At 38.4% G+C, this 13,323-nt stretch overlaps 1 protein-coding gene across 8 annotated transcripts in view; it reads left to right on the forward strand.

Annotated features, from left to right (window-relative positions):
• LOC139129843 (dynein axonemal intermediate chain 7-like) overlaps window positions 1-12,004 on the forward strand; it is a 105,870-nt gene extending 93,866 nt beyond the window's left edge. For 3 of the 8 annotated variants that reach the window (XM_070695547.1, XM_070695526.1, XM_070695540.1), the window contains exons 7-19: window positions 2,282-2,296; window positions 2,679-2,782; window positions 3,103-3,394; window positions 4,011-4,113; window positions 4,493-4,648; window positions 5,192-5,360; window positions 5,952-6,058; window positions 6,867-7,132; window positions 7,749-7,820; window positions 8,534-8,683; window positions 8,957-8,983; window positions 10,654-10,755; window positions 11,182-12,004. In XM_070695547.1, the coding sequence (XP_070551648.1) occupies window positions 2,282-2,296; window positions 2,679-2,782; window positions 3,103-3,394; window positions 4,011-4,113; window positions 4,493-4,648; window positions 5,192-5,360; window positions 5,952-6,058; window positions 6,867-7,132; window positions 7,749-7,820; window positions 8,534-8,683; window positions 8,957-8,983; window positions 10,654-10,755; window positions 11,182-11,319 (1,701 nt within the window). In that variant the 3' untranslated portion in view covers window positions 11,320-12,004. The remainder of the gene's footprint in view (window positions 1-2,281; window positions 2,297-2,678; window positions 2,783-3,102; window positions 3,395-4,010; window positions 4,114-4,492; window positions 4,649-5,191; window positions 5,361-5,951; window positions 6,059-6,866; window positions 7,133-7,748; window positions 7,821-8,533; window positions 8,684-8,956; window positions 8,984-10,653; window positions 10,756-11,181) is intronic. The other 5 variants (XM_070695562.1, XM_070695533.1, XM_070695575.1 and 2 more) reach the window with 3 other exon arrangements.
• Window positions 12,005-13,323: the final 1,319 nt, after the last annotated feature.

The following is a 13,323-nucleotide window of genomic DNA, read 5'->3' on the forward strand; positions in this document are numbered from 1 at the left end:
TATTGAAATCTGAAATTGTCCTTGATATGTGGTCTGAATTTTTATGCTATTTTCTCCCATTGCTGCCGCATCCACACTTCGCATTACATCAAGTCAACTTTTCATGAAGCTGCTCTGGAGTCTCTGAAACCGGTATAGAGAGATTTACATGCCAACTTTCATCTCTACGTGGAATAAGAACAACTGTGTCATTCACTTTCTCCTTGACAACCTTCCTCTTTAGTTGCACCAGTGAATGCCCCATTCCCGGTACCTTGTGATTGACCGAGTGACAGGTCCAAGTTGAAGTCTTTCCTTTAGTCTGGCCTTTTGTGCATGAAACCAGTGTGAGTGGATAACATGGCATGATGAACATGGTTTTGACGTTGAACAGACTCTGGCACTTGTATTTTTAACCTGGCATCCTACACCAGACATTGGTCAAGTTCACAGACCTTCTCCTCCCAACCATAATTTAAAGTCCTAGACAATTTTACCCGTTTTTCTAAGCACCAAATTTCTAGTCTTTACTGCACTGCTGATACCGAGTTAACGTACTCAGTTTTTTGCAACAGTGTAGGTTTCCTTTTTTTCCTGACAGAAGGCACCAATTGGTGGGGCGGGATCCCCGGCAGATGAAGACATAATGGATATTCTCATGGTATTAACTCATTCAGGGCTGTCTGTGTCTTGCCACTATGGTATCTGTGATCCCGGATTCTTCCCTCCAGTCAATGAGATTTTGATCCCCCTCGTGTAATTCACCATGGTCCCATTATTTGTATAAGTTGGCATCCTGTCCACATGGTTGCCAGTTACCTGTGGTGAAGACCCTGCCCGCATCCTTACATTTCAAGTTTGTTAGAATCCTGCCCACACCATCATTTTCCAGTCTTGGGAATCTTGCCTTGATATCCTCCTTTCCAGAACATCCTGTCCTGTATTTTCCACATTCCCTTTTTTGCCAGAGTACTTTGAAAATTTCAACATTTTAAATGCATGCTTTGAAAATTTCTTGTGTGCTTTAGATTTGTTGAAAATTTGTTAGCAAAGGGGTAGTACACCAAACTGTGTGTGAGATTTCAGAGAATTCTTCTTAGAAATGTTTGTCACAGAGATGAGAATTTTCTAATTATTAAAATTTTCTGCAGTTTATCAGCTTATCAGAGAACACTTGCTTACCTTGTCTGCTCCATCTGGATAAAAATTTTCATGCAAGGTTTTACATTGCTTCTGGGTTGACTTTGCGACGTATGGGAGGTTTTCGTCCAGCAATCAGTCAATCAGATCTGTATTGGATGGACACAAGGTGCAAATTTCAGCTCTGGGCGTCCAACAAGCTTTTCTGTATTGTTGCCATCTGCAAGGCTACTACCAGCTACATGTCACGGTGACTTCCAGCTTAAGACCTGCAACCATGGAGCTTCTGCCAGCTTTCTCTACCAGCCACGATAATAATTTATATCTTACCTAGTAGTACTGGCATATGGACATTGGTATGCATTGAAACCCCAGTGTTCATATTCCAGTACAGCCAGGTGAGGTATCATAAGCGCACACATCCAGATGTTTACATATTGTGGCTTCGCAGCTTGCTTTGAAAAGCAGTTCATCACGTTTTGCCTGACCTTGACTGATAGCTACGCACTAGGAAGGACTGATCATGTGCTAAAAAAATGCATCATCGCAGTGTCTTTGGAAAATTGGGTTCATATGACAGTCTTGGGTGCAGCTTTCCACGCAGAATTTTTTCTCGACAACGCCCCAAGGAAGGACATGTTATACATCTCAGATAAATGTGTACTTCAGTTTGTGCCCGGAAATTTGGTACTTTTCCGGTTGTGCCACCAGTTGTGCCAGTGTAGCGATTCCTTGTTTGGTTCCCGCTATGCTGTATCAGATGTTTTTGCAAATGGAATCCGGACCTCACTGAATCTTAATCTGCATTGTCATCTCTACATATCATATACAGTTCTGAGACCCAAGTTGTACTTCAAAGAACAAATTACCCCGATGTTTGACAATTTTCATGAGTTTTTGGAAACCTGTAGTTTGGCGGGAAACAAAGTCTGCCAAGTGCAGTCTGTTTTGAATGTACAGTCAAACTTTTTCACAGCTAATTGTTGAGAGCACATTGCAGATCGTCATTACATGAAGAAAGAACACCTACATGATCAAACTTAATCTAAGTTAAATATTGATAATCAATACCTTGTAATGTTTGACAATACCTTTCAACAATTCCATGCCAATAACATGTCAACTTCACACATTACTTTTCCATTCCTTGCTGGCCATTCAGAACCCAACACATGATGTAAGTTTGTAACATGAAGTGTGCAAAGTTGCTGTGTTTCTCTGTGTGAATACTAAACACGAGTTGTTTACCTAACTCTGTATGCACCTCTTCCCTAACAATGTACTTTCCTGCCACAGTGCCCTCTACTGAGATCCAAATCTATTTCAACTATGTACTTGAAAAGTGTTGTCATGAAAGGACTACAAGCCTTTCTCCCACATGTGAACGAGACAACCAGAAAATTGAAGTTGTAAACATTTATCTCAAAAGACCTTTTACATTCACCTCTTATGCAAGCCAGTGAGCTAATGATATAATGTCTGGCCAAACTTGAAGTAATCTTGCACTGTTTACGGTGTTTGGTCAAGCTTGTAAGTTGTATCATTCTATTGTCTTGTAGGATGCAGCTAGCATGGCTGATCAAGAAACCAGTAATTTACAGTTGGTGCAGCAAAATGAGAGAATTCTACTGATGCTGTGGGGAAACCTCAGCAAAAATCCAAGGCAAGTTTTTATAGCCTAAATACTCATCTCACAGTTTCAATTTGAATTTTTAGTATCATAAGTTAATATTGATAAATAGACCACCTCATGTACAGTAAACTAAGCTCCTGTACGACCCAAGATGTCATTTGTAAGATTGCTAGATTTCTAATATATATGGTGGTCCCCAGGATATCAGCATCTCTTCTGTTTAAACATATTTCAATGCCACCTGACCTGGCTTATATGGGATTTATCAGTACAGGCACTAGTAATGTACTCTTGTATGCACTTCTTTATGGCACTCACTGAACTTTGCACATTTCCATGTTTTTTTTTAGATTCAAGACTTTTGAATTTGAAGAGCAGAACTTTGGCTTTGAACTGACAAAACAGCTAGCGTCCTTGGACATAGCCATACGCATCATGCACTTGAAGTACGATCACTTGTCACACCACTGTCGCACATTCCACTCCAAGAAGAAGAAGAAAGTTGTGCCACCTCCTCCCGAGCCGGAACCTGAACCGGAGGAGAAGGCAGAGGAGGAAAAGAAAGAGGGGGAGGGGGAAGATGCAGAAGGTGAAGAGACCATTCCCGGCATGGAGGATTTGACTTTGAAATTGGAATCAGAGGTAGATACACATAGTATTTAATTACATTTGGGTTTTAAAACATTATGTTGTGATCCGTATGAGAGATACCGGTAATCTGCGAGGATAATTACTATGTTTTGTCATCCATGTATTGTTCCTGTAAGAAGTTATGTAAATTCAGGTCACTATAAACTGTCACAAACTTTTAACCCATTTTGGCAACAATGGTGCGACCCAAACCCATAGTTATCAATAGTGAGAGTGGACCTGTCTACAGGGCATTTAGGGTGAACAGGTTTAAAGAGGAAAGGGACTACACTACAAGGCATGTCATAAATTACCTGAGGTACCTGGACCCAGGGAGTGTGTGTAGTGGACAGCATTGCTTGGCTATGCTCATAATAATTTAGATTACTCACATACAGTCAGTGATGTGTCTATGGTTTCTTGGTTGCTGCTTTTGTATCTGTAGAATATAGATTTTACAGTGGTGCATCGTCAGTTTTGCCAGATTCTATAGTATAGATTTTCAAAAAATTTAATGAGCCATGATCAATGTGTCTACTATGAGGAGGAATTCTTTCTACACTCATAATTGCAAGGAATTGATACCATTAGATACGTAAATGACTAATCTGTGAATATTTCATTGCAGCAAGCTGAGAATAATGAGGAGGAAAAGAAAGAGGGAGAAGAGGAAGGTGAAGAAAAGAAAGAGGGGGAGGAAGAAACAAAGAAAGAGGAGGAAGCTGAACAAGGTGAGGCATTGACTCTTCTGTGTGATGTGATCAAATCTTGGGAGTTTTAGATAGAATTTGATACGTGTCAGTTTTTCATGGACACTTTGTGGATTGGATCGTTGACCATCTGAGACAGTATTGTAAGAAGGACTTTGTTGCAAGTCTGCTGAGATTAAGGAGAAACTTGAGATTACACTAGATAATTGGGTTGTGATGGCTACATTGGATAAAGAATGTGCCGTGATATTTGGTTTAGATTTCAAAGGAGTGGGGAGACTTTCACAGACTTCTTTGTGAACAAACTGACATGAATTCCTGTATGTCAGCCATTCCCCTCATCATAAAATATGCATGCACAAAGTTGCTACATCCAGAATTTTTCTCTGTTATCTCACAGCTCCAGTTGAGGAGGAAGAGGAAGAAGAAGAAATTGAAGAAGATGAAGACGTTGTAGATCTGAGACAATACCAGCCACTTGGTGGTGTCATCTATTTTGATCTCTTACATCTACCACCACAGCCAAAGAATGCCAAAGGCTGGCTGATGACGCAAGGTTTGTAATATCGCTTGTATCTCAAGAAGTTTCCCTGATTGTCATTTTCCGAGCCCTTTCCCCACTATGGTTTGGCCCAATCCCATTGTCATCAGGTATGAGTGTAGACCTGTTTACAAGGAATTGGGGTGAACAGGGATAACTTTCCCCTAGCAAGGAAAGTTGATGCCCTCATTTTAATCTGGGTGGAGTTTTATCAATACCATTGCATGTATTGGGAATGGAAGAGAGGTAGGTGTAAATTGAGGAAGCCAAGTCAAGTGTAGCAAAATTGCTGGTAAAAAAGTGAGAGTACTCACAAGTTAGTGACACTTGCCTTTCTGTTTGCAAGATGTGCAAGATCTTTTCTTGTACATGTGTAACATTTAGTGGATAACTATGAAATCCTTAACTTTACGGTAGTTGAAATAAGATAGCTCTACCAAAACTCTGACCCTCAAAATCAGACCTTGTGAAGTATCTCAGGGAGGATAGTCCTGAGTTGTACTAGAAAATACTATTCAGGATATTTTTTTCACCGTACATTTTTTTTTTCTCTGATAGATGTATGTGATGAGTTGAAGAGAATGCCTTACCCAGGTAATGACAATAAACTGGGACAAACATTGTCTGGTACATTGCCAATGGGACAGACGCTGGATCCAAAAGCTATTGCAAGTGCCGCTGCAGCAGCTGAGGCCCTCGGAGCACCACCTGTCGGCTTGAATTTCACGTAAGTGATGTTGAACAACTATACGGCTTTGTAGACCATAGAGCTTTTGATACAGTAGCACAAATTTCTCCTGACGTCTTAAAATACTGGTTTCCTCTCTGAGGCACAGTCAAATCATACAGTATGCCTGTAATTTATACTCCATGAGAGCAATTTGTTATACCTATAAATGCTATGAGCCGTTAAAGGATCATACCTGTTAAATGTCATGAGCCATACCTGTAAATTGTCAAATTCAAGAGAATTATAAATCAAAAGAACGTGAAAATGGGAAACTTGCAAGCTTGTACTGGAAAAAAAAATTGTTCTACCATGGTATTTACTTTCCAGCTTTTTTAATTTTTTTCTGAAATGCAAATTTTGAATTTTTACAGAGCAATGCTTCAAATTTCTGTATTGTTTTCAAGATACTTGGATAATATATTGTTAACTATTATTTTTCCAATGATTTAAAGAGCTCTATATTATCCTCAAAAATCAGCTTTGTGGTCAAAGTGAAACCTCATGAAGTTTACAAAGGCCAGTATAAATTTATAGCAAACCACAACATTAAATTTACATTGGGATATGTCTTTTATCAATTCTTTGCAGACTACCTGAAAATGTATTATTTAGCGAAGAACCTCAGATGGCCTACTGGTCACCGGAGGGGAAGCACTGGAGACTTGACGGATTTGCTGATATGAAATATGATGAAGGTAAGTTCCCAGCGGCGCCGTTTCCCCAACTCTGATGTAAATGATGGTCCAATCTACCAATCAGAGTAATCTATCAGCTGTGTGTCTGGCAATCAGCTGTATCACTCTGAAAGAAGATGATTTCACTAACTAGGTCATTGGACAGATCAATATATCAAATCCCATAGAATTTTTGCACTTTACAGTGACACCGGTGCATTTATTTCAATTTTTTCCTGCGCACAAGTGTTCTTTTCTTCGATGTAATCTTTGCCTAAGATTATAGCATTATCAAAGTAGAACATCTCAGATTATGCGTAGCACTGACAGACAATTGGATGGGGTTCTGAACACCTCTGGTTGTAAAATTGATAGGATGGTACTTAATAAGCTTGACATTATGAATGTGCGTTGTCATGCCTGTTGGACAGAAAAGCTCATACATCTTACAGAAATTTTCCCAATGTCTCAAACCAGAGATGCATATGTCAGGCAGTGTGAGGATACAAGATCTGGATATTATGATTATATGCATTTCTGTGCAAAGTTGGAAACTTGTGTCTTCTCAAACTTGCCAACTTTCTCTAGTCCTTTTAATGCCAGTCATTTACAGAAATTTGTGAGAATTTTAAAATTTTGGGGAAATTATTCCTTCGGATGGGCTGAAACTTGTTTTTGGAACAATCATTTCTTTAAGACCACCTGAAAAAAAAACACTTTAAAAACAGTTGATTTCCTCACAAACTTTTTGAAATAATTTCAGCAGAATGTAATGATTTGGTACGTTCATTATAATCATCTGAGTGCTCATTCCCTAATTTTCCTCCAGATGGCCGCACGGTATCCGTCAAGACCATAAACTTTGGCGCGCTGACCTGCACCCAGGATAAACACATCAACATGCCGTTCCAGAGCTGGGAGTTGAGACCCAAGCAAGCCAACAATGCACTGCTCACCATCATTGCAGCCCTTGTGGAGATAGAAATTGAAATCAAAGAGGGTCTCTGCTGCTTCAGACAACCTGAAGATTCTGAAACTAAACCAGAGCTGGAAAACATCAAAGACAAATGGGTCACTCCTAAAGAACTTATACAGGTAAACGTCTCCACCATTTTGACAAGTTTTGTTTTGACAGACTTTGACTTGTATCTTAACACATGTGCACATGGCATGGAGTATAAATTGCCCAAAGACAAAATGTTAGATTATGCGAAGCCATATTGATATTATTCGTTTTCCTGGAGGGTATGTTTGTATTTACTGGTTTGAAAGACTCCCCTAGACAAGTTGATAAACCTCTCCATGAGAACTGGGTAATACTGTTCTTTGGACAGAAACCTAACCACCAAGCATACAAATGGACTAGTATACAAATAAATCAGTGTGCACCAACTTTGTGTATTCCTCTCTATATAGCCAGACGTATTTGTTTGCACTGGCATGGCACAAAATTCTATTTCATGTGTTGTCCATAGGTGGCTGCAGAAATTCAGTGTGACATTTTATTTTGAATGGATCTCTTTTATGCTTGTTACAATATTCATCACATTTGCTGATCATCAACAGACTATCGGTGTTTGAGAATAGCTATATGTAAATTATATAAATTAATTGTACCACTATCAAAATGTTGGAGTGTTGCATGATCTCAAAGATGTTCATAATGGTCACAGCTCACACATCAATGCAATTCTGTTTTGCCCCTGCACAGCTGTTGTATTCTGCTGGAGTCAACGTATTCCCAACAACCGAATCCAAGAAGTACGTTAGCATAAGTGAAAAGGTAAGATATGTCATAGTCTGCAAAGGGATGAACATCAGTGTATGCAACATTAACAGAAATATCTGTCATAATAATCATTGAACCATTCAAAGTACAGTGTAGTTATAATGTTCATCTTGGAGTAAATATGGCATCTTTGTCATTTTGTTCAGTTAGTGTTCCATCACCAAGGGGACTGAAAATTTCTTCTGAACAAACTTTGCATTTTTAATTCTATGACAAGGAGAATAAACTGCCTTCACCATCTTAAATTTTTGAGTAAATGGTCTAACACTGGTGTTCTCTGAAGAGTTTCTACCACACACACTGAGAATGTCTATAGCGTAATTTCTATTTATAGGAATGAAAGCAGAGTTACGGTAGAATGTGCCGCAGGGACAGATATCCTGACTCTGAAACTTTTACAATACTTTACAGACCTCTTTTGATCTACCAGCTTTGAGGGTTCATTTAGAAGCTGTTGGAGAAAATAAAGATTTTACTGGCTTAATTTTATGAAAATTTAAGTTTTCCAATAGAGCTAACATGCGGTCGGCAGCAAGTTTAGATTTCTCAGTGTCTTTGACAGTTTGGTGGTTTTCATACCAAAATTTTGCATGGTGTGACCCCTGATTTTGATTTCAAAAGGGGATGGTGAAAAAGGTTTCTTTAGGAAGGTTTGAAAATTTTTATTTACCTTTTTCATAAAGTGAATTTCCCTGATATTTTGCCAGGAGGATTTGACTGAAGAAGGGGTATACCAGCAGATGGCATTGACAGCTTCCCATTTTGCTTTTTCCTGGAGCAAATGGAATGCTGAATCCGGAACAGAGAAGATCGTCGTCCAAGGAACGGAACTGCTGCAAGATGAACCGGTCATTGAGGTTAGCAATCAATACTTAAATTACCACTCACAAAAAACATTGTGTGCTGTTTCTGTAAAATGCATTTAATTTACAATTTTGCTGAAGCTGGTAATATTAGCGCATAAAAGCCAAGCTTTTTAAAACTTAAGTGTGAATATTAATTTGATATAATTTGCGTGCTGTTATCCGTTAACTTTTGATATTGGCTGCAATTTTGCTTTTGCATTAAGTGTGTTGCTTTTTTTTTTAATTTAAAAGATTTTGCATGAATTTTTATTTCTATACATGCAGCGCAGAAAACAAAAACGCAAAGAGAAGGTATTATTTGATTTGTTACACCTTTCTCCAGTCTTCTCTAATTGTTAATCTTAAAAAGGCTTGTAAAGCCCAACTTTTAGTTGACTTTATTCTTTCCATGTCGCATGTTAGTAGTATTTTCTTAAATGTTCTTTTCTTGATATATGAGCATGTGGGAAATCATATTCATAACCTTTGAGCATTGTAAATTGCTAGAAATCAAATCTGATAAAAACTTTATTATAATTTAAAGTGGTTTAATGTGTAATGGAATCTTCTCATCTGGCTTGTAGAAAACTCAGATTTACATTTCAATTTTCATTAGATGTCAACATTTGCAATTTTTAGCGTCCCAGCAGCACCTTTGTTGTTGGTTAGTAAAGGTGCTGTTTTCTCCTGGACCTGTTTTTTTGTGGACATGTTATCACTTAAGTTTTCCCCAGTTTTCTTGGGGAATAACACAGAATTGCCAAACTTGCGGCAATTTCAGTATTGCAGGAAAAATCTGTACTTAGGTGAACAAAGTTGTACATGAGACACCTTTTCACAAACATCAAATATACATAAATTCTGATGTCCCAGCCCCTTCTGGCTTAATGCATTGAACAAACTGGAGTTCAGGGGAACCACAAGTCTGGGATGGGAAGAGGGCGCTGTTCACATTTGTGGAGAGACCATGGTTGTGCATTCTATTCAAGGAACTGTGTGTTAGGGATGGGAAGAGGGCACTGTTCACATGCACATTGCATATCTCATCTACATTATTAGTTGTGCACTCCATCCAAGGAACTGTTTGGGATGGGAAGAGGGCGCTGTTCACTTTACATATCTCATCTACATTATTAGTTATGTATTCCTTCAAAGTACATCTCTGCTATCTGAAGTTGTAGATAGTTTAGAATATCTTTTACATGTAGAAAGAGTATACTTAAAGAAGGGATGAAAACATTGGTGTTGTACATATTTTAATGCTTACCATGTGCACAAGCCACATTGTGTTTTTTAATATACATAGAAGCTTGACATTTGTCAACTTTATATGACAAGTTCTTGCTGCCATCAAATCTGTCATAATTGTGACCTTACCTTTTTGTCACAACTCTTTCTTGCAATGACAAGGGCGAAGAGGTAGTTGGGTTTTTGTTTTTCATGATCTTATATAGATGTGTTTCTCAGTGTGACCTTTTTTATGCATTCACCTTCCTTCCTTCCCCCTCGGCTACTTTCAATCCTGGCAAGATGACAAAAACAAAAAATGGGGGCTTTTGCACCATGCAATTAAGTTGGATTTACTTTCACTTTGAAGTCTCATCACGAAATACGCAAAATGTGTGTACTTTTCATTCAATGCATTCTTACTATCATGCAGTTTCCTGACCAATACCAATGGTGATATTTTTTGACTTCTCTCTCTCTGGATATTAGCACGCTTGAGTGCTGAGAACTGCCTGTGTGAATGAAATTCCTAGCGTGTCCTTCCTCTCGCAACCTTTTTTTGGTCTTTTTTTTTCCTTTTAGGATAGGGATACGCTTATGTGGAAAGAGTTTTGTCATTTCATTTTTACAAATTTTTTACTGTTTTGAGGCAGTGTCTGTGGACATGACCATTTTTAGTCTTTTGAAGTATGAAGGAAGAGACCTAGTTTGGATTTGTTCAATTTGTGATGAAATCTTTTTGCATCTCTCAACAGGATGAGTGGTCACTACTAATGATTTCATCTCAGAGAGCCATGAAACTCAGAATGACAGAATTTGACGATCAATTCACTGAAGATTTTGCTGAGGGTACAGAGGTGAGAAAAAAGTCCAGTCTATCACAGTTCTGTTCCAGATTATGATCTCACTGTATATAGCCATGCCACAATAATCTAATCCTGCTCAAATGTTGTCCTTCACAGCAAAGTGATATGCCATGCAGTCAAAGTTCTGGGACTGATGAAAACATTGCCCTTGTACTTTAACCATGTGGCCGATTCTCACATATTTCCAGAAATTCCATGATTGACTATAGAAATGTTGTGAAGGGGGCACCTCATCCAATTCAAAAATTTGAAAAAGTTGTGTAAATTGATACTGAAGATTACAGGCTTGCGCAGATTTTTCAGAGCCATCCTGTTGAAAAGCACTGAAACTAAAGATTACCCATTTTTTTGCCAGGTGCATAAACTGTCAAATTTTCAGTCACAACTCATGACTTTTATTGTCTTTGTTATTTTCAGTTCCATGCTGACCTGTATCACATGGTGTTGGATCTCTCAACTGAACAAGGCATCGACAGAATGAAGTTATCAAGCTTCCAGTTTGTGGACGCTGTCTACCAACTTTTATCAGCTACCAGAGTCATCACATACTCATAAAAATGTTCAAATAAACACCAGTAAAAGACGAACATCTTCAAGCAAAGCACCCTTTACCACATTTCAGTAAATTTTGAAGTGCCTTGACCTCCTGCATACTCCATTATGACATAACATATTATTGTACTTCATATTTTTTCAGTAGTGGCTGGTTAGTTTGGATTTTGCACCTATGCCCAGTTGACAAGTCTTCTACAGTCAGGGGTTCTGAAACGCATCTTATTGTACTCGCAGAGTATAATTTAATTCCAAAATGAACTGGGGTTTCTTTGTCCTGAAGATTTATCTCTACTGACTCCCTAAATTACAACACATTTCATAAGGGTTTTCCTCAGTTTTGACACCGTCCATCGTTTTTCAACAACATTCCCTCCTTGTACATAGAGACAATTTTACTATTACAAATCTGTGCAACCTATTTGTGTAGACATTTTTTTACCCGACTTTGGCTATCCAATTTTTATACAAGTGTATGTATATACCGATTGCAGAATGTTTGACGTGTACATATAAAGTAAAATGAATGCTTTATATAATGTTTTATAGTTTTGAAGGATGATTCTCTTTAATATTATATAATTGTACTTCCTGTATGTAAATTCCATCCATTGTAATCAATCACAGCTGATTGGCTGTCCTCAACCTCAGCATGGTTGTCACTTGGCAATAAAATTTTTCAACAGTATTGAATTGTGTGTTTTTGATGTGCATGTGTGTGCTGTACCACTAAGATAAGTAGTTTGTCTACAATGGTTTAGCATTTTGCAATCTGCTGTGAGTTGACTCTTCGTATGCATGATTGATGAGGCAATTCAGAGTGCACCTCGAGCATACATATTCAGGCTCAAACTATTACACTAACTTTTTGGTCTACCACGTATTAGATCCCATTTTGAAACTGAGTAAAATTTTTCACCAGCTTATATTTTTGAAAATCTATAATTTACTTTTTCCCATAGAGTAAACAAGGCTGGTGGTCAATTTGAATCTTGTCTGAAAATATTTGTTAGTCTTGTTCCAATTTTTGCAAGATCACCACCCCCCCCCCGCTCTCTCTCTCTACCCCCCCCCCCCCCTTTTCTCAATTTTGAAAAGGGATTGTCTATAGTTTCCTAGATCCTTGCTGAAGGTTTGGCAAAAGTTCGCGCGTTTCGATAGAATGAAAGATTTGGTCGCAGTGCGCCGGAGCACCCACACACGACTGAATCTTTCCAGTCTAGTCTTTCGAGCACACTACCTTTATTTAGTACAATGTTGAGCATTTTGCTTGATTTCTCCAAGGTTAATTGGGTCTCATCCTCGGAAAAAATTGACAACTGCTGTTTTAAATGGTTTACCAAGACTGGTGTAATGTTCCTTGCTACCCTGCAAATGAAGCTTTGATGTGAAAGTCAGAATATCTGGTGCATGTGTTGCCCTCCTGCAGACAGAAAGCTCTTGAGGGCGCTCTTTGCAGGCCCTCTCACAGAATCCACAACAGATGCACAGATGACACTTCCTGTGTGAACTAGTCTTATCTGGAAATCTGACAGTGACCTGTCCAGTTGAACATCATAATCTCCATCTTTATTTCAAGGTCAATAACCAAATCCAAATGGTGTATAGTGACCTGTTACATTGATTGAACCAGTGGGAAATAATTGTGAAAATCAGAGAAGGTACAAACACCATGAGGTTACTTTAAAGTAAGATACTGATAAATTCTATTCTGACATTGGATCACATATACATACTGAAGAACCGTGGTTTAACAAGCAGTGATTCAAGAACCAAACCAGTGTACTGGACATTGGCATGGCATGAAAGTCAAAGGTCAAATTGGCCAAAAGTGGCTTGAGAAACTCACACTCGCCAACAATTTCTAAACTTCATTATTCGTTCGTTTTAATTTAACAAGAATTGTTAGCAACTCAGTGAATAATGGAAGATATTCCACAGAGGCCTTATCATAGGAAGCATGGCCAAAGCTTTAAGTGGTGACAAATGTCATATTTGTGACCAAGA

The sequence above is a fragment of the Ptychodera flava genome, chromosome 1 (assembly GCF_041260155.1).
Source record: "Ptychodera flava strain L36383 chromosome 1, AS_Pfla_20210202, whole genome shotgun sequence".
NCBI lineage: Eukaryota > Metazoa > Hemichordata > Enteropneusta > Ptychoderidae > Ptychodera > Ptychodera flava.